Source organism: Anser cygnoides, chromosome 7 (genome assembly GCF_040182565.1).
Source record: "Anser cygnoides isolate HZ-2024a breed goose chromosome 7, Taihu_goose_T2T_genome, whole genome shotgun sequence".
In the NCBI taxonomy this organism is placed as follows: domain Eukaryota; kingdom Metazoa; phylum Chordata; class Aves; order Anseriformes; family Anatidae; genus Anser; species Anser cygnoides.
In genome coordinates, this window is record NC_089879.1 from 7,573,588 (window position 1) to 7,594,789 (window position 21,202).

Here is a 21,202-nt window from a genome sequence, read left to right on the forward strand (position 1 = left end):
ACTGATGCACTTGTATTGATAGCTAGCTAGAACTGGAGCAAAATTTCCCTTGTAGGCTAGATCTAAGAGCAGCATTGAGGTTGTGCGGGGGGGTGGGGAGGGGCTGGAGCAGCAAAACAGTCAAGGCCTTTGTTTTTTGTAAAATGTGTTTTTTTTTACTGTTTGTCAATAGCTTACTCTTTGTGTGGAGAGAGATCTCTACTTTCTCAAAACAAACATTTAGTTTTGAAGTTAACACAGAAGTATTTGTTTGGTCAACTTGTAAATACAGCACAGAATTTTGCAGTATTTTCAAACTGTAGTCACTGTTCAGTTATCTTGGTTTCAGCTGGAAGTAATGGTCTCCTGGGAAAAGAAGCTAATATTTGAATGCTTAAAATTTTTAGCTGAAGTACTTGAATATAAATTAAGTAGCAGTCAATATATGAGTTCCTTACCAAAATTAGTTTTCAGAAATTTACCCAAAAGTTAATTTGGGGGGCAACCTAGGTTAGTGTGTTGTTATCTGGGAGCTGTGCAGGCAAACTGTGAACCTGCAGGGCTGGCTGAGAGAGCTGTGGAGGCAACGAATCCTGCGCTGGGGAAGGAATTACATCAGACAGTTCTTTTTCTGGCTGTGTTTCTTCAGCAAAATCAGTAAACTCAAAATTTGCTTCAGACCCTATAACAAAAGAGAAAAAAGAAGCCTGTTCTTATGTTTGCTGAAATTCAGTTTCTTGAAATGTTCTCTGATGCACTCAATTTTTTTTTTAGAAAAAAAACTTCCACACCATGCTTACACAAGTCTCTAAACACCATTAGAAGTCTGGGCCTAAGAAATAAGGGAGCAGCACTGCTGCACTTTGCAGGAAGAGGACATGGTGCAGGCCAGGTTGGATGGGGCTCTGGGCAACCTGGCCTAGTGGAAGGCAGAGGGTTGGAACCAGATGGTCTTTAAGGTCGCTTCCAACCCAAACCATTCTATGATTCAGAACAGCCTGAGCCGGGTATTTATTGTGGTCCCTTCTTCGCTAATCATCTCACCTTGCTGCTTTCCACCTTGGCTCTTGCTGCCCCCCCCTTTTTATTTTTATTTATTTATTTTTATTTTTTTTGAACATCCTTCTTCCTCTGCACCTCCTGCAAAGGTTCCCATCGGCTATCTGTGTCTGCGTGGCAGCAGGCAGAGCTGAGGGCTCCTGTTGTTGTGGTGCTCCCGAGCCCAGCTGCAGGCCTGCTTCACTCAGTCCTGGGGGGACTCCTGATGGGTCAATGTCACCTCCCAGCTACGCACCACTTACAGAGTCCTCTACTGCTCAGCTCTCCAGTGTATTTTGTAGCTCGCAGCCCAGCCAAATGAAGAGTTTGGTATGCGGCTCAGACATGCCATCTCAATATTTCCCTGCTGTTGATTTAGTTACTGGATTTTATTTCTGCCAAATGATTAACGGTCTCAGGAATTGATGCTATTTCATTTTATGAGATATAGTTTTAAATATTTGTCAAACTCGAGCTCTTTTGTTTAGACTACCTCCATTTGAATAGGGAATATATTAATATTGTTGAGGCAGTTCAAGGTCACAGTTGTTTATAATGATATGTCTTGCTTTTGAAAACATTCTGTGAAACTCATCCAAATGAATTTTTCTGTTTTTTTATAATGACTATAAATGAGCAAATGGGAGATTTCCAAAATTCGTAATACTTTTCAGTATTTTATAAAAAATACTTTGTTATATAATGTTTGCATGTGAAATGCGGATATGCCACTCACAGAACGCAAAATGATGAGAAACAAGATCAAATGACTTAATTCTCCTTCGTTTTTCTTTTACTTAGCCATAATAAATTTGTGCAAACCCTTTCCTTCATTTCTTCCCCTCCTTCCCCTCAAGCCTGTATCCTTTTATTCTGTCTTCATTGATACCTGAGCAAGGGAGAAGTGGCTCTAATGACCAGTTAAGTATTTAACAGCATAGAAAATGGTGTATAAAGAATATGCAGATCATGAAATGCAGACAGATGCATACAAGTGGCTAAGGCTGAATGTGCATCCTCAACTTGGATTTTTCTTGGGTTTTATTTCGTGCTTACCCATGCAACTGTAGCTTTCCAAACACATTTTGCGGGACGTGGAACACAAAGGGGTTGTGAAATGACATTTTGTTAGCAATATATGTTTAGGGGCTTGAGGGAGGTGGGGTATTTGCCCTAAAATTCCATTTTGGCAGCTTTTTGGAGTTATATGCGTGGTTTTTGTTTCGTTCCTTTTGCATCGTGGGCTTCAAGACTCCTACCAATTAATTCTGGAAAAAGGCTTAATGTAGGCTACTCCTCAAGAAGGAGTCTATTTTAACATTCAGTAAACAGATAATCCATTAGGACAACAATATACATTGTGGCAAGTGCTATCCTAGGTTTTTTTTGTCAGCGCTTATTTATAGTCTTTTGATTTCGCTTCCCTCCTGTGGTGCAGTTTCAATCATTCTCCCTCCAATCTTTGTTCTCGTATTCATTGCAAGCTGAAAACAAAGTAAGAAAGAAGCTCATACGTAGCGTTCTATTCTTGGCCAGTTCTTCCTCTATAGCAAGAAGGCGGTTGTATTTGGTCACCCTTTCTCCACGGGAAAGACCTCCCAACTTGATAAACCTGGCACCCAGTCCAACAGCCTTAAAACAAGAAAGTGCGTATTTTAAAACTATATGGTTTGGGAAGTGATGTCATTTGTAATTATTATACACGGTATCCTACTTCTAACTTAACAATCTTATCTTTTTACAAATAATAAATGTCCTTGATGAAAGACTTGCTGGATACAAACAATAATTTTCACTGGCATACAATAGGAAATTTTATTTGTAAATGTAGCTTTAATACAAAAGACTAAATATTATCACTGTTAAATTTTTTTAGATATAGTATTATTACCATTCAGAAATGTTTTAACTCACTTTTTTTTATAAACTAATGCAACCAAATAGATTCTATGCACTTTTGAATATACTCCCTGATTTGGCAAATTTACTGTGTGTTCTCTTCAGACTCAATTAGCTCTCTGTGGGGGGACAAAAGCAACTCTAGAAAAAGCCCATTTCGTAAAATGTTGTTTCTTTCTCACACAGAAACAGGCTTTCTCCTAAAAAAAAATAGTTCATGTTAAAAGCAGTATTTTGGCAATTCTGCAATTGAACAGCTTTCAATACTTACCAGATCCACAAGGCTATCATCAGAAGATTCTCCATCTGGACTTCCTAATATGGTAATATGTCTTTGACCTATATATAACAGAAGTGTAAAACCTTCATTAGTATATATTTTATAAATTTGACACATAAATTGGACTTCTTTTTTTTTTCCTCCCCCCTTTGGGCATTTTGTGGTTAAATGCAAACAGGAGTAAAACCAATGAAACCCATCTCATAAAAATGTAGACTATATTAGTTTGCTACCACTATGGCATTAACAGTACATTTTGTTTTATTTTCAGCATGGATAAGGGAATATCTAACATGCTATCCTACATCTTATCTCTAGCTGATGTTTCTGGTAACGTATTCTACAAGCCAGGAGGCTGTTCTATTTATTTTAAATATGCTCTTTACTATAGTAATGATTTTTCTTCACTATACGTTTACCCTCATGACTGCATGAAATGTTTAGATTGCTATTTACTCGCTTTGATATAGTTATTTTGAGCTTTTTGAAGGAATAAGGAGAAGGAAATTATAAAATTGGATACATTAAATTTGTCCATCTATTCCTTGGCTATAAAGGTAAATAAAATAAAAAAAAAAAAAACTACAAAGAGAAATCTTACATATGAAACTGCACAAGTACTGTTACCACAAAGGCTCAATAATATGTAGTCAATAATCTATGTAAACTGCAGTTTTAAACATTTTGGACTTGTTTGGGTTTCTTAGTTATTAATGCTAATATTAGTCAAAATTCAGATTATTGTTATTCAGATCATTTGTTTTATTTAAATTCTATTATCTAGCTGTACAACACTTATCTGCAGTGTCAAAGGGCATCCACATTCAAAACATCCACAATATATTAACTTGCTATAGTTGAAGCCTGCGTCCTGTTTTAAGCTCGCGAACACAGATTTGTGAATCAAAACACGAATTTTAGTTTCTTCTGACAAACGCTTTCTAAATTTGAAGTGGTGATTATTAAATAAAAATATGTAATATTTATGGATGTAGCAACACTATTTATTGACTTGTAGGGTTTGAAAGCAAGCATTTTAACTCCTCTACTCACCGTCCAGAAGTCCAGTAAATTCTATGAGGTCTGATACTTTGGTTTGATTAATATATTTTAGGACAACACCACTGCACATCGGTACGTTCATGCTCTGGTCTATTTTAAGTTTGGAAATATTTGTGGCAGCATCTTCAGCAATCAGGTAACATTTGGAACCAAGAGCACAACAAATGTTATTCCATTGTTGTCTGTCCTGCATAAACAATCAAGTAAATATCTGCAGTTTAAAACAACAAAATGAATGCAAATCCTAATTGAGCTAAAAATTAAAAAATAAAATACAAAATTAGTTTGGCTTTAATGCTAAAGATACTCTCCACTATAAGCATATATTTTATATTTTAAATCTGTCAACCAAACAAAAATAAAATACAGGAATTTTGTTTGAATTTTAAGATTTTGCTGGAAAACAAATCTTCTAATCTGGAATTAATCAAAGCTAGTTGCACACAGGCACAGTTTTAAATATTTCAAATTATTTGTATGAGTTTGCTATTTTAATCACCTTTCCTGAATTGTATTTATTTTTTCATGGACTATAAAATAATTTTCCATTGTTTTATTTAAAGGTCTCATTATTGTGATAATATGCGAAGTGTCATAATCTTTATTTGAATATAAAATAAGGAAACAGGAGGCAGCCATAGGCTCAGTGACAGATATGAGGAGAGGATGATCAGACCTGCAGGGAACAGCTAAATACAACACTCTCTTTCTAGCAAAGCTCCATTTTTTAGGAGCTTTGTTTCTTGATTTTAATGCACTGAGATTTAAAGAGAAATAGAGGATAAAAATAAGTAAATAATTTGAAATAAGAAATTTACAAATTATTTTTTCTTTATGTCCACAGCATGCAAAGTTCTCATATTAAAAACATTAATTTTCTAGTTAATAATTCTGATAGGGATAATTCTTGGTGTGTGGATCACAGAAATTTGTACCTATATACTTGCAATCTGTATGAAAGTCCATTCTTATGAAGCTTTCAAGCCCATATGTAACAGAAAATGAAGTTTTTGATGCATGGACAAATGCTTAAATTTAAGCACTAAAGTGGTCTGCTGTCTGGAATTGCTGAACTGGTACCAGGGCTAATCCTCAAGGACCTAATTATCTGTGGCAAGGATGTACCTTAGGTAAACTGCAGATTTCTGAGGAGGGGAGGAGGAGAGGCGTTTTCCTTAACAGTACTCTATTTCAAACTTTACTTCACTATCTGTTGCAATTCTTCTGCAGATTTTCCTATTGCAACTATATTTTTTCATAAGAATTTTCAAGAAAGTTTGCAGCCCTGGTAGGAGTGGGGAATAATCTGGTGTTTTGGAATATAGAAGTCAGTTTGAAACAGTGCAGGGAAGCAAGGCTACCTAGAGTAAGGTAATAACATACACCGATATTTGAAAAATAAGCTTTTAAAGTTTCAGCTAAAAACTAGATTTTGCAGATCATCTGTTTCAGAATTAGTGATTCAGGCACTTGGCAGATTCATAAAGACACCTTGGTTCCCCCTTCATTCATACTCATCATGTTATTTTTTTTGTAAGAAAAACAAAAGTCATGTATTTTATGTTTAAAAAAAAAAAAAGGTGTACAATTCCACAGCAAGAATAAGTTTTTATTAAGTTGTGCAGCTGTAGAATCTAGGTCACAATTGTAGCTTCTGCTTCAATTACATTTTTATCTTTTTGTGTAATATATGGAAGCTGAATTGTATGCATAAATGCTTATATTTGAGGTTGTGCAATTTCTTTCATCTATCAATAACCTGGTAACATGCTTAAGAGTATTCTACTTTATTGTTTTAATCTGTTGCCAACACTTGATTAACCCCTCGAACTTTGATCACAGTGATAAAATACACTTTTAAAATTCTGCTGAGCAATGGTGCCAGTTACAGGTTTGTTCTGGCTTCGGGTATAAATCTCAATTGTAAAGAATAGCTGTGATGTGAATTTTTTTCAGTTGTTCTAAGAAGCATATAACCATGTCCAAATTTTTAGTTTCTCCTGTTTAATGTAATAACATTTATATATTACTTGAATTTTGTAATTTGATTTTACAATACAATTTTAATTATTTACTTAAATAAGAAGGAAAATGTAATAAAAAGGACTGTGGTTTAGCAAGCAGAATCAGATAAAAAAAAAAAGCATTTTCCTGTTATTCCTTAAAATATTTGTACTATCCATATTCTGTTCGTGCCAAGATTATTTTCTATCAGGAATTAGGTCAAACATATAGAAAAATGTTGTTGCCAATTACAGATATGCAAATGAATTATTACCTACCCTTTTTTATACTGGTATTTCTGTACTTAAACACTCTAAAAACAGAAGCTTCATATTTTGTATGTTTTGTAAAAATGTGAAAAATTCACTGGTCTCACATAAACTATCTTACCTCTTTCCTTAAGGGATCTACTAATGCAATAATAGAAGGAAATTTATTAATCAGTTCCACATACACGTCAACCATTTCATCAGGACTTTTGAATGTTCCAGTAAGTATTTCATATTTTCCTTTAACCTAGTAAAGTAAAAAGTGTAAAAGATAAGAGTGGTAATACTTCAAAAAACAGATTAGTAATGTAAGCTTGCAGGTCTTGTAACACTAGTGTCTCCATGAAGGCAGTGCATTGTGTGTTCTTCAATAAGCGCATATTCACTTGTCTACTTTATTCTATGTCTGTGTGCACATTGTTACAGAAATATTTGCCTACAGTAACAGTACGTTGCAGTGGTCTCATGCCAAAGGTATCATTCCCGAAACAAGGGAGATCTCTTCCAGCACTTTCTAGGCAATGCTGACAGTTTTACACAACTTTGTCATAAAACTGGCAGTACTTGATATTTTTATTATATCTTGTATGAGAAATCTTTGTGTTTAAAAAAAAAAGTTAATTCTTATTTCTCATTTTCATTAAAAATATTGCTGTGAGAATGGAACATACCCTCAGTACTCAAAAATAAGACAATACCTTTCCTTGCTTCTTTGTCCTCTCAGAGAAAAAAAAAAAAAGTTTTCAACTAGTCTAACCATTATGGGAAGTATAAGCTGCAACATATGAGGATGATTAAGGGTCACTGGCACTGTCAAATTGTGCCAGAAAAAACACTGCTTTACTGACTTTAACAGTACAATAACAAAGTTACAGAATTGCTGATAATTATTACTGATAATTCATTCATTAAGATTTCAATCATTCTGAAATAGGATTAAGACATCATAAACTGTCAGGAGAGCAACACTGTTTCACAAAATATACTACTAGTAGAAGATTTGCTGATACAGTACACCTAAACATGCAAAATCTCACGAAATACTAAACCAAATAGAATAGCAAGTTTCTTTTTCTGCTTAAAAAAAAAAAAGGAAAAAAAAAAGATTGATCTTGGAAATAGGGGCAAGAACACGAGGACTTCAGCTGGAGATAAATACACTTTATCTTAAAAAAAAAAATCTTGAAAAATTAATAAACAGAGAAAAGGAATAAAGCTGGCTGATGCAGGCAGGCTTACGTCACTCGAATGTAAAGGTTAAATCATGAAAGTAACAGATTTTTGCAGGCAGGACACAAGGCATAACGGGGGGTTGCCTTGGTCCACTGAGCCTTATTCCAGGCAAGGTGCATCAGTATGCTGGTACAGCTGCAGAGGAGGAATGCGTGTCAGCGTTCTCACAGCTCCCACTGCACTGGGCGACTGGAAGGAGGTCAGCATGGCTTGTCTCCTTGCTCTTACAATCCAGTAATGTATCTGCTACGTTTGCAGGACTGATTCAAAGACAATTTATAAATGCTGAGACAAAACTTTTGGTTTGCTTGTGGAAAACAGATTTGGAAGCTTCTAAGTGAGTTTGCAATACAATAGTAAATTGTTAACAAATAACTGTATTTCTTTAAAATAAAACAACAAAACATATACTGAAAATAACTTACGTAATCCATTAATTCATGAGCAGCACAATTTATTGCTAAATACATGTCTGTTCCTAGCTCCAGACCTATGTTGTTGCAAGCTGTTTGCATTAGGAGTAGAGGTTGTTCTAGATTATCCCATCCTGTTATTAGGCAGCCTAAGTGTGATACTCTTTTTAAGGGTGGTGGCTGGAAATAAAACAAAAATAATCTATTTATTTACACATAAATAATACTTACATATGTATTCACTGTCAGTACAACCTGCCTTCAGTCATCAAAATATAAATCTGTTCTCACAAATTGCATTAGGAACTTTAAGGACAATTCTCTATGAATGAGGGGTTACCAAGCGCTAATAGATAGAAAACAAATCATCCTTGGAACTGTGTCTAGTCATGTAGTTCCCATTTTTATATGGCCAGTACTGGTTTACAAAATCATTTTCAAGGCACACCTAACAATCACCGAATTGTCATGGATACTGTGGAAAAGCTTCTGGTGCTATGGAGCATCCCTTTACCACAGAAATATATTCTCCAGTTTTAAACTGCTTTTACTCATTCATCCTCAATGACAACTTTGATATTGCCTTTCTAGGATGCTCAAGAAATACTGGAATGTTCCAAGTATTCTGGAAGGAACAAATTTCATAGAGGGGAAATACCTCTAGCACAGCAGTATTGAGTTGTCTGCCTCGAGAACAGTATTCCTGTAAAAAGCCATGATCAGATTTGCATTGAGCAAATGTTTCATGTGTTCTGTATTTTTTTTTTCTCTGCAAGTTTTCAAACACTGATTTTGACTGTGAAAGTCTGTGGATTTGGGATTATAAAGAATAACACCAAGTTGCCCAGAAAGCAACAGGGTAAAATCCTGTGTTTGTCTGGAGAAGTCATTCGGAAGGCACCAGTTTTGACAAGAGCTAGAGAACTAAGTAGAGTGGACAGAACAGAGACCTTCATATGAATGTTCCTTCATATAAAAAAATGTAGAAAGAAACCTCTGGTCAGATTGGTATGAAATCATTCTGTAGCAATCTGCAAGAAGGGAGAAAGAATCTATTTGACTTGGAGCACTACGTTGCTGCAATAGACAGTAATAGATGGTGTACTCTTCCTGCATTTAACGTGACATAGCACTTAAGTTTGCTTTTTTATGTGATTTGTCCCCATATGATGCACCTTGTTGCATTCTATTAAAAGCACTGTTTATCTCTACAAAACATTTTTCCACAGTCTTGACTTCTATAACCTAAACAACTGCTTTCTAGCATTAAATATTTAAACAAGCAAAAGGCCCATAGGTGATCAAACAAACCAACAAAACAAAGAAAAAGATTTAAGATATGACAACTATTTTTAAATGTGCTTTTAAAAAATATATTTAAACATTTCATATATGATAGGGCTGCACCATAAATGCTCAAAACATCAGTTATTCAATTGTTTCAGCCTCAAAATAAGTCTGACTAAAATGAAGTTTTCGCTATTATAAAGAAAAGCCTAGGAAACTTTAGTAACCAGTCCTTCATTCTAGGACACCAACATACTGGAAAAAAAAGGTGCAAATTCTTGTTTAAATGATTTCTTTCACCGCCTATTTTGTCATTTGTCCTTTTTTTCCTCAAAAAAAAAAAAATCAAATTAGCATGATGTTTTTATCACTTTAAAATTCAGTCCCACTTCTATCTCCTTCAGTTTTCTCCTATTGAAATAAATTCTTTTTTTCAGAGAATCTAATGCATCGCTTCCTTAGGTTTACCTTAAGAATTACTTTAGCTTGCTACTGCAGTACACAGAGAGATAAGAATGTGGAAATTAACCACCAGAAAAATAGTGGCCAGCTGATTAGCGATGACAGATTTTGTGTGGTTTAAGCGACAAAACTGTTTGAAAACTTCTGCTCATCCTGTCTTGTATACTCCACAAACGCAGCAGTTCTTACCTGATAATATTTTAATTAGCTCAGAAAGGAAAGCAAAACCAACATGACATTTCCGTCTATTTTTTTGAAAACTCATCAATAAATTACAGATTTTAAAGTAAACAAACAACAATAAAAACAACAACAAAGATCATTTGAATCAGATAAAATAATGCCCTGCCACTACTGCAAGTGCTGCCCTTCAGCTACTTGTTCCTATCTGCCATTATCGATAACCTCACACAGGAACTGGAAACTTAATGTAGCATGACTAAGATGGGAGTTGTTTCCAGAGGTAGCAAAGAGCACAATATGCAAGTCTTACAGGTAATAGTTTCGGGCTTACAAGAACAAAGGGCATGTATTCTGCTGGTGCTACAGGCCCACATTTGGATGACTTAACAAGGTAAGAAAAATGTCTAGGTTCCAGAAGAATTCCCTTTCTGTTAATGTTCTACAAGAAGGCAAGGTATAGTCAGAGGCATCTAAATTACCATGTAAAATATGGCCATTTGGAGTATTTAAAAGTCTTGCCTTGACCTTTCCAAAGTGGTAATGTAGATTAATGTTTCATTTCTTAAGAACATTTTGGTTCCCTGCTGTTGTTAATACCTTGTTGAAGGCTTAAAATGAAAATCTCTTTTCTTACCGGAGCTTTCTTCCCTGTATTAGGTGCTTTGCCTTTCTTATTGTCTGCTAGTTGAGGACTGGGCTGTTGGGAAGGTAGGAAGAAAGAAACAATGAAAAAATGCCATGGAAAAGCCCCAAAATTACAAAGAGATATCAGATTTAAAAAAATCTCTATTTTTTAGACCAAAAGTCTAAATTTTGGTCTAAAGAGATTGCAAGTATTTAATTTAGGATATAGCATTTAAGACAAAGAAACTATAAGCAACTACCTGGTTTTATTTTGTGGTGGTAATTCATTTCAAGTGCTTATTTCTATCCTGGCATTACCGTAACCATCATCTGTTTTTCAAAATATTCCCGCCTACCTATCAGTAATACCAGGGTTCCAGCAAATGAAAATCTAGACTCTGTACTAGGAGAAATCTAACAACCTCACTTTGCAAAAAGCATATACAAGTACCAAGCTTGGTATTATACTGCAATAATAATAATACCTTGACAAAGATATGTTACGTGTGTGTGAGCCTTAGCAGGATCAGAACCATACGTTCACTCTGATACCATTCTGAACCTTTCCTGGTTCAAATAATGAAAGTCTTCCTATGCCTAGAACAATGCTTTATTCTATCTTCATTAATTTAATATCACTAAATGGCCAATGTTTTATTCATCTGTCAGAGAAACAAATCTTCTATTCTGTGCCATAAGACTAAATGTGATAACGTGCTAAATGTTCTATGTTTAAGCTTAAACAGACAATAGTAGTAGAAATGTCAAATGGAGTACATCACATTAACACATTTTTATTGTACCACTTTGCCTGCAGGCTCCAACAGTCTCATCACTTCTTTCTGTACATCCAGAACTCTTTCTATGCCCTGAAATGAAACAACGGTATTCTTCAAAAGAAAGATAAATTATTTCATTCTAGCAGCTTAAATCAGAAAAGAGGGCACACTTCTAAATGCAGACCTCTATATAAAGTCTTAAAAAACAAAACAAAACAACAACTCTTATAGACTTCCATAACAGTATCTCCCACCCACAAGTGCAGTCCAGTGTCCAATGATAACGGGTTAGTAGCAGTGGAATGAACAGAATTATTTGATTATGCTGCTGAATAAAAAAGTAAGAGAAGTGGTCTCTTGGCCAAAAAGAAGTAAACAATATCCTGGTCTACCTAATATCTGACAAGTGAAAAGATCTTAATCACTGTCCACGATTGTGATTTCTCTAAGAGTTCCTAACTGAAAACTCTGACAACATTTCCAGAAAGCAGGAAAAGAATCGCTGTCTTCGTTTTTTACATTGGGGAATGGAGGAACGCTCCAGCTAAACGAATCCACTGCTTTTAACACAAGGCTGTTTTTCCTTTTCCACTGAGTTAGGAAAAGTTTAATGCTAACTTTGTAAATCACAGTTCACGTTTTCTTAAACTGTGCCAGTAAAGGCAAACTGAAGGGGGCAGAAGTCAGTTACAGCTGACAACATGTCAACACAGGAGGACCTGCTACGCTTACTGCACTGCAGCAAGCAGCTTGCTACTTTCCCATGAGCACTAGGAGGCATTAAGTCTTTGAGAGGTACAAAATTGGTAACCTTATTAAGAGCTCTTGGTGACAATTCTAAAAATCTAAAGGAAAAGGAAAAAGAAAGAGAATCGAGCTCAGCTATTTGTTCAGGTCACCAGCATACAAAGTAGAAATCACAGCCCTAACGTAGGCATCTTGTGCAGATACATTCTTTAATGCAACACATGGCTAAACAAAAAGAGGGTGTTGACCCAGTCTGTCTCATCCATCCTTCTTGCCCCTTGAATAGATTTTGTTCTGCTTTGTATTCCTGTCTATCTTCACAATTTCATTTTTAAAGAAATTTTTTCCCAAAGATTTTAAGCTCTGCTGTGAATTTGTTGAGTTTTTTTGTTTTGTATGCACTGCAGATCAACTCATACTATTTATAATCGACTAATAAAAAATCACATTTTAAAAAAGACTAGTCTGTTATTGTTGTATAACAGAATTCTTTTACAGAGTCTTCAGTGCACCGCTTTTTCCTGTATACTAACACATGCATTTTAAACTTAAAATCTTTCTGTATCTTCATTTAAATCTTCATCTGTTTACTACTTTTAATGTTCCTTGTGTTAGAACTCTGCACTAACATTCGTTAAAACTTTGACCTTGTGAATAAACAAAAAATGAAAAATATAGATTCTAAGGACTGTATTGAAAAGATCTATATACTCACATACATATATAGTTTGTGAAATTTATGGAATGTACATTAATATTTATTAAAAAAAACACTAAAACAACAAAACAGTACCTGCTTGAGTGATAACTGAGCTGGTGGTATGAGCATAACTTCTTTCACTAATTGCAGTTTTGCAGGTGAAAATTTTTCACAGTTCAACAGAGTAATCATTGGACGTGGCAGAGTCATTTCTTTAGGTGAATCCTGTAACTGGGAGTACCGTGTGAAAAAAGTGTTAAAAAACAGAATCATTTATATATATATATAAATGTTTATTTTAGTTATGGCACAGGGCCAGTTCAAAGCCTATTACAGGCAACTGTCTTATGGGTGTATTTTATGAGGTATATTTAATCCTACTTTCGCGAGGGACTCCTGACTTCAGAATTCTAGAATTGTGGTAACTAGAATAAAACAAACAAAATGACAAAAGTCCCACGTACCTGATTATATTTCAGCAGTGCTATATGTAAGTACAATGGGATATGATTAATAGTGGCACCAGCCTTAGCTACAGCAAGTGATGTTCCCCCAATAGCTAAGCTGCCACAAAGCACTGGCTCAATGGGTTCTGCAGGCGGGATTGTTCTCTCTGTACTCGACATCTTCTTCCCTGTGAGACAGAGAGTAGCAGCTAAACATTTTATTGGTTTAAAACATGTACTTATGTACCATGGTTGTGCAAGTAAATAAAAAGTCACGTTTTGGTAGTGTAGTCAATATATAACAGAAGAGTCAGTTCATTTTTTTCCTTAAACTTGTCATTTGCTTTATACGAAATGATGTTACAAGTAAGTAAAGTATCTGTCCTCACTCTGCTTTCAAATGTGATTCAAATCTCCTTTAGAGCTCTTTCAGCCACTGAAGTCTATGTTTATATGCAGTAATGTCATACCATTTTTCAGGTTCTTTTCATCAACATGTTTTCAGTAGTCTTTATTGGCCTCCTTATATGCTCAGCTTTTGCATAAACATCTTGGAATATTACATTATAAGCTGACTGGAAGTACGCATACTTGATTTCTTCTAATAATGAGCGTGAAAAAAATTTAGGCCTATTACAGTTGAGTTTTCCATAAAGAGAACAGATCAGGTCTTTTAAATATTCCATACACGTAGTCTTGTTTAATTTTCAAAAGAGCTTACTTCCCTTTCAGATACAGTAGCGTAACTTTTGTCAAAATGCTTGAAACCCAGCAGTTCCCACTACTGTACTTGTTACCTACACTTCTTACCAGTAAGCACCTATGTGAAGTAAGATGTCTGATTCTCAAAATTCATATGCATTGGGTACTTTTTTGTAAATCTGACCAGCTACTTTGGTTCCTAATAGGAGTGACATACACATGTTAATTTGCTGTGGAAGTTTTCAATAAAATATAAATGCTGCGGGATACAACTCTGCTAGGCAATAAAATATGCCTAAGGACCTTAAGCGGATATGCAGATTACACCATACATCATTCACATACTGCACGTAACTTCCGTACCTCTTACATTGAGGATAAAGAGCTACACACACAGTACACTGGTAACCTAGTGCTGAGCAACTCCAGTAAACTGCTCCGTCTTCCAGAGCTTCCTTCCACTACACTACTTTTTAACCTGCAAAAATGGCAACATGGATGCTACCTCTGAAAGCACCTGCTGCTGGAAGTTGCCATCCGTTACTGCTCTCCTGTCACAACAAGAAGCCACAATCATTGACTCCTAATACTCAGATATTGGTTCCAGCAATAGTATTGCAGTCAATGTCACAAATACAAAGAAATTAAAATGAATGAAAACAAGTAATATAAGTATCAGTAGAACCTTAACTAAGCACACAATATACAGCATGATGATATTTAGATGGACCTGACAGCTTCTGATGTTTTGTTTCAGGTGAAAGGCGAACTTAGAGTACACATATAGAACATATTAATTGGGAGGTCTTACTAGTATTTTATGAGAGTTCAAACTAAATTGGTAAGTAGATGATAATTTGCCAAAATTTTATGCCATTCAAATAAATGACAACAGGAAGATCTTTTTTTTTCTGAGGATAATGCATACATGGAGGTAACATAGCATGCTTTTTTCTTTTTTTTTGGCTATATATAGTAATCCTGTTTCTCTACTCTTGCACCATTTTTTTCTTCAGTAGCATTGCCTACTTACTTCTTTTTTTCACTTTGTATTTCCTGTCTTTCCCATGTCATCCCCTTCCTTTTTTCTTTTTCACTTTTCACCTTTATTTCCTCCTTTTGTCAGTGTTAGCCACAACTTTCCCTTCCTCCCTTCCCCTTTCCGTTCTTTTCAACTTCTATCTTCATTCTATTTCCATTTTCCTTTTCAGTTCTATGATTCTTTTCTTTCCTTATCATTTTCATTTTTATTCTTCATTTGCATCCTCCTCCATTCTTATTCCTCACTCTGAAGAGTAATAACCTCCTGTCTAAGACAACTGTAAAACAAAGGCAGAAACTCTGTTCAACAAATGCAAGCGAATGATGAGAAAACTGTGTGTTTCCCTCTCTCATTTCTGAAGGAGAAACTGCTGTGAGCAGAAAGAAGATTTAGGACAGAGTAACTGAAGACCTGAACATGTGACACTACTCTTTAGTGTCCACAGAAGTATTTTAGCATCCTTATCAATATCGGTATTACAGGTCTTACAGAAAATATTAAAAGGAAATAAACTAAAACCTGGTTTTGCTGCTTTTTTTCCCCCAGATAGTGCCACTGCTGATGGAGCACAGGAAAGAGGGGCTGCTGCTTCTTCTTCTTCCTTTTGAATTTCTTTTTTTTCTTCTACCTTTTTTCTAAAGTATTCACTGAGAGAAAAGGCATAAAGATTATTGGTTCAAAATAGTGATAGGCATGTGAAAAGTAGACACACTATACTTGCTAAAGATGCTGGGAGATGGATTAAGAGCATCTATTTGAGTTTCTGCCATGGTCTCCTTGTGTGAAGCTGAGTAAGTCAATAAATGACTGTCTTTTGGTAGTTACCTGCATCACTGGGTAATGAAAAAAAAGAACCCATAAGCAGGTATAACAAATGTTAGTGTGAAGGACAAATTTGCATTGCATGGGTAGTAACAGACAGTAATCCTGTCATAACTTTATGACATATAACAATTTAGCCTAAATTGCTAATCCAGGATGTAAGTTGTACGCTGTCATCTGCGTGGTTGCAAACTCTGAGTGGCTGCATTTCAACTACATGCATGAAATGGAAATTGCATACATAGTCACACAGACACCCAATTCAGACAAATGGAGCACATAAGCTACGTAAGGTAACATTAAGTAATGTATTAGTCTTATTTAGATTCACTTTAGATGGAAGAATTTCTTTCAAAACGAGTCCTCATTCTCTTGAGAAAGATTTCCAGCTAATCCATTTGGAAGGCAATTAGGTCTGTTTGCCACAGTTTGTGTTAAGTGTGGCAACCCAACAGCTACCCCTCCAGGAAAGCATCACTGCATTCAGCCAGGCAGCTGACAGAAACACTTCCAACTACAGACAGAACAGGATGGCATGCCGCACTACTGCTTCCTGGGTGAAGGAGGCCATAACATCGCCAGGTGGCTTCTCTAAGGCTAGTACAGATACATTCAGATACATGTGATGTTTTTACCGCAGGGCTTTTTTTCTTATAAACAAAAATATTTCTTTGTAATGGAAAAATACAGCCATTCATTTTCACTTGAGATTCCCCTATGAAATATTTGCATGAAACAATACATATGACTGTTTACTAGAAAAACTTTGTTTCCAAGAAAGAGTAGAATACCAGCTAAAAGCAATTAATTACTCCAAATAAAAATCCCTTAGGAGTACCCTGCCCAGAAAAAACACCCTGATAGATCCTGAAAACACTATCTATCTACCTATCTGTTCTGTGGATCTAGCTCAGTGCAGAAGACATAACACAAAGGCCTTCCATACCACTTTTTTTTCTGCAGTGCAATGAACAGAACAAGCAGAATTGCAATTGGAAGAAGCTCCCGCCCCGGATTAAACTGGCACCGAATGAGTTTCTTACACTCTTTAACATGTTCAAGCATTTTTTCTCAGGCTCCTAGTTTCCCCCCCCCCCAAAAAAAAATCTAATTCCTATAAATTTTATTAAATAAGGCTAATTTCCATATCATAATTATGAAGCAGCAGGAAATAATATACTTTAATATATCTTAAATGCACTTCATATTCTAAAAATATACAAAAATATTAGAAGCATTATTGTATATGTTTTTCATTTACATATAAATTAACAGTATTTCAAATGCAGTAACTTGTTTTGCAGTAACATAAAAGAGTAGAAAACACATGCAAGACCTACCCAAGCATCTTATCAACTTCACACTGGTCAGTAGGCTTCAAGTCCCTTAACATCGTGTTCAGGGATTCATTCACCCATTCCACAGCAGTGGCAACAGTGTCACTTCTTTCTTTCTCATCACCTTCCTTTATTTCAGGTGAAGCATTTTCGGGCACGTGAGAATGAGAAGACATTATAGCAGAACAAATCCTCTGCAAAATAACGTAAAAAGACTTAGAGCACTATTTCATTTCTAATTTGGAAATTTGAAAGAATAAGAAGTAGATGTCCTTACCAGCTCTACAAGCACCTATCTGCAGAACTACTGTTTGTTCCACTGAACTGATCTCTTTTCATCCAGCACCTCCTTCCTGGTCTCTTACACGCTGGTACTCACAGACCTTATTCAAGTTTCTCCATCTAAATTATAACTACTTAGGCAAAAACCTTGTGACAGATCTGCTTTACATATGCCATTTGTTATCAGAACAGAGTTATTTTAAAGATCATACTGTCATTATGACATCTTCTATTGCAGTTGTTGTTAGCTTGTTGTATCATGATTCATCAGCATTTATGTTTAATGCCATCACTCATGATCACTTACTTGTTGTCTTATTTAGGTATTTTAAGCTTATCTTTCTGTACCACAGAAGGATGAACAATACTTACAAAACTCACCCAATCATCTACAGATATCACAGAGCTGCCTGTATTAATAGTATTTACTTTACATACTGTGAATATCTTTGAAATTATATTTAATTTCTTTAAATTGGCTCCTTTTAGGGATCAAGAATGGAATGAGTCATAGTTTAAGTGCAGGTGAAATACATGTTTGACTTAATTATCACCCACATCATCTCAAAGTAAAAGTTCCTTCACCTACACTTTGTTGACACTGTGCTATACTTTTCTTTAACATTGCCACAAAAATAGAAATATAAGGATCTGAAAACAAAAACAAAAAAAAAAGTCGATAGTAAATGAACTTACAGGGCTGGACGTGGCTGTAAGGAAAAGCAACACGATACATTGTTAAGACAGACGAAAGTTTAACATAGAAAGATGCTCTGTCACATTACACTCACAAAGTAAACAAGTATTGTCCAAAAAGTATTGTCTAATTCACAGAACATAAAGTTTTCATAGTTGTTGTCAGTGGCTAACTTTTCATGACTTTTTCTTCATGACATTTTTTGAGTACATACAACATTATGTACTCAACTGGTGAGTCACGGAGATTCATCTTTTCACTAAAGATGCAAACTAAAATGTTCGCTAGGATATGAGTAGAATAGTACATCTCCCTGATACTGTCTTATTAAATAAAATAAATAAAACAGGAAGAAGGAGCTCATACCTTCTCGTAGTTTTTAACTGTACAGTATATTTCCACTTCTAATGTTGGTTTACCAACTCCATCAAGAACTTTTCTTCCAGCTAATTTGCATATTACTGGAGCTTTTGAAAATGTAGAAAAGTAGTTAGCCTTAAATGAAAGAGAAAGAACCCATCAGAAGTCAGTTGCAATGCAAAAAGGTTTTTATTCCATTAAACAAATTTAAATTATATCCACCATTGCGCAAATCTATTTTTATGTCCCAATCTTCAACATACTTGTGTTACACTGCACATTTACTTCTACAGCATCTACTTAAGAATCATTCCAGGGAACAGATCCAAGTTATATGGAAAGTCCAAAGTCATATCCAGGTTAGATGAACATGTGCTTTATTTTACAAAGCTAGTGATGGGTATCATCAAGTATCTCCTTAGCCCTCCCAGAAAACAGGCATTTGCCCAAAGCTTACTTGGATTTACACTATATAACAAAAACAATCATTGTGCTTGCAATTCATGTGCTACCCATCTTCCCCTGGTGATGGCAAAACACCTGGAGATGGGAAACAGTGAAATGCTTCATTTCCACACACTTTCACATACTATTTTAAGAGTTACACCCTATTTGTATTGCTTGTAGTTGCTGTATCATCACTAACAGATGTTTCATTAGTAGGACTCCCTACAGTATTTTGTCAAGTTGATACCAGATGTAAGTGGTGTGAGGCCCACACTCTTTCCGAGAAGAGCTGAAACATGCCCAGTCTCTTTTATTGCAACTGGCCCATGGCATCAGTGTGCTGAGCAGCAGCTTTACTAGGGATGCCCACCAACAGCCTCCCAAGGCAAAGTATTCTCCCTTTGCACTGAGACCAGCAACCAGCGTATAACAAAAAGCTGTGATGCTGCACAGAACTATTTGGACCAGCATCATCGTGCCAGTGGCCCCAAGAGGCAAAAATGAAAGAAAATTGCCCGAGGCAGTGGCAAGCCCAGTGTTTAAGTGTACTTTTAGCCACAGAAACCTCGGGCTCCTCTCATCAGTAGCCATTGGGCTTATAAGGGGCACCAGGGAAGGTCACAGCTGGGGCTGCCAGAAGACACCCGAGAGAGCCTATGGGCAGGTTGGGGGCCGCGGGGAACCTCGGCGAAGCCTCCGCCCGCCCAGAGGCAGCAGCAGCACCGCGGCCTCCCTCAGGAGCAGCCAGAGCGGGCGCCTCCCGCACTGCGGCCCCCCCGGAGGTACCAAGGCCCCGTAGAGATCTGCGGGGCATAGCGGGAAGAGGGCGTTGAGCGCCTCCTCCATCCGCTGCGGCACTCGGTGGCCCCGGTAATACTCCGCCGCCTCCCGCCGCAGCTCCGCGAGCCGCCCGCCGCCACCACACGGCTCCATGGCAGCGCCCGCCGGCCGTGGCGACAAAATGGCGGCGCCCCCCTTCTCTCGCGAGAGATGAGCGCCGTTGGCCCTGAGGCGGGAAGCGCGGCGCTGAGGGGGGAATGGCGCCGGGCGGGCCCCGGGCCGGGGGGGAAGGCAGCGCCGTGTGAGGGCGGCAGCGCCCCCGGCGGTCCTGCGGCTGCCTCCGGGCGTCCTGCGGCACCAGCGGGGGTCCTACGGCTGCCCCCGGGGGTCCCGCAGCTGGCCCCCCGGCGACAGGGAGGGGCGGTGTTTGTTTGGTGTCTTTCCTTCGTGCCGCGCTGGCTCTTTCCTCGGAAGCTGGTTATGATCCTCCAAGTCAGAATGCCTGGGGCAGGCGCTCTTTAGTTTTAAAAGTCGCCGAACAACGAAATTGTGTAAGATTATCATCCTGAAAGAGAGACAGATTATGGTTTGTGAAATGTCTAGTGAGGATAACGCTGCAAAATGCCCCAGTAACTCTACTTCTGCATTTAAAAGCCCTTTACTTTCAATGAAAAGAAACGTTTCACAACCTAAATGATCATTTTTAGTCTGCAATTTCCTACAAAAACTTTCACTTTGTTACACTGTTCATTGGTAATTTTGTTGAAGTAACTGAAAATGGAGATACTTAAAAAGCTGTTAGCTGCACACTTCCTCAGCTCTAAAATCAATATGTGTAGACCTTTGCTCATTGTATGTTCACTTCTCTGGGTTGGGCAATAATGAAGAAAAATCCCTACTGAATCATTTTCTTTCCCTTTCACATCCTTCAGAAATAGCACGGTACCTCTCTAGAGAGTTAAACCCTCTTTTTTTTTTTTTTTTCCATCTTTTTTTAATCCCTTAGCCTTTTCCTCCGAAGAAGTTTTTAAACTGACACTAGCCGTGCCTTAAAGAGGGGAAAGAGAATAAATATCTGGTGAGGTTTCGCTGGCTGAGAGCAGTTCAGTGCGGTGGGCCGCTGCTCCTCAGGGCGCGTTGCTCTTCCTGAGGGGCTTGTGCGGGCTCTCAGCTGGGTGTTATGAGAGGAATGGACTCAGACCGGCATTGCTCTTGCCCACAGCATTCAAGTTTTAATTACATAATTCTTTACGAACGTACTTCTCAAGGTGATGGTGCTTGTTCGGTGCTTCCTGGGCATCATCTTCTAGACCATATGACGTGATTTG

At 37.0% G+C, this 21,202-nt stretch overlaps 1 protein-coding gene across 7 annotated transcripts; it reads right to left on the reverse strand.

Moving 5' to 3' along the window:
• Positions 1 to 46: 46 nt before the first annotated feature.
• On the reverse strand, positions 47 to 20,437 carry ENO4 (enolase 4). Of its 7 annotated transcripts, none has more exons than XM_048060388.2 (14): positions 19,881 to 20,437; positions 18,654 to 18,782; positions 17,312 to 17,502; positions 15,669 to 15,796; positions 13,424 to 13,593; positions 13,053 to 13,184; positions 11,537 to 11,602; positions 10,744 to 10,806; positions 8,190 to 8,357; positions 6,653 to 6,778; positions 4,250 to 4,445; positions 3,188 to 3,255; positions 2,532 to 2,649; positions 47 to 661 (listed from the first exon to the last, which is right to left on the reverse strand). In XM_048060388.2, exons 1-14 carry the CDS (start codon positions 20,025 to 20,027, stop codon positions 486 to 488), a joined length of 1,878 nt encoding a protein of 625 aa, XP_047916345.2. In that variant the 5' UTR covers positions 20,028 to 20,437; the 3' UTR covers positions 47 to 485. The 7 variants fall into 7 exon arrangements, with proteins under 7 accessions (XP_047916345.2, XP_047916344.2, XP_047916346.2 ...); XM_048060387.2 differs by having other exon boundaries at positions 13,053 to 13,190; positions 19,881 to 20,432; XM_048060389.2 differs by having other exon boundaries at positions 13,053 to 13,190; positions 18,654 to 18,754; positions 19,881 to 20,431.
• Between the last annotated feature and the right edge of the window lie 765 nt (positions 20,438 to 21,202).

Excerpts from the sequence above, each read along its gene's own strand:
- ENO4 (XM_048060387.2), bottom strand. The coding sequence starts at position 20,027 with ATGGAGCCGTGTGGTGGCGGCGGGCGGCTCGCGGAGCTGCGGCGGGAG. Across the intron at positions 15,797-17,311 it reads GAAGTTGATAAGATGCTTGG|TGAATACTTTAGAAAAAAGG; the intron begins GTAGGTCTTGCA and ends CTTTTCTCTCAG. Across the intron at positions 6,779-8,189 it reads CTCATGAATTAATGGATTAC|GTTAAAGGAAAATATGAAAT; the intron begins GTAAGTTATTTT and ends TTACTTTACTAG.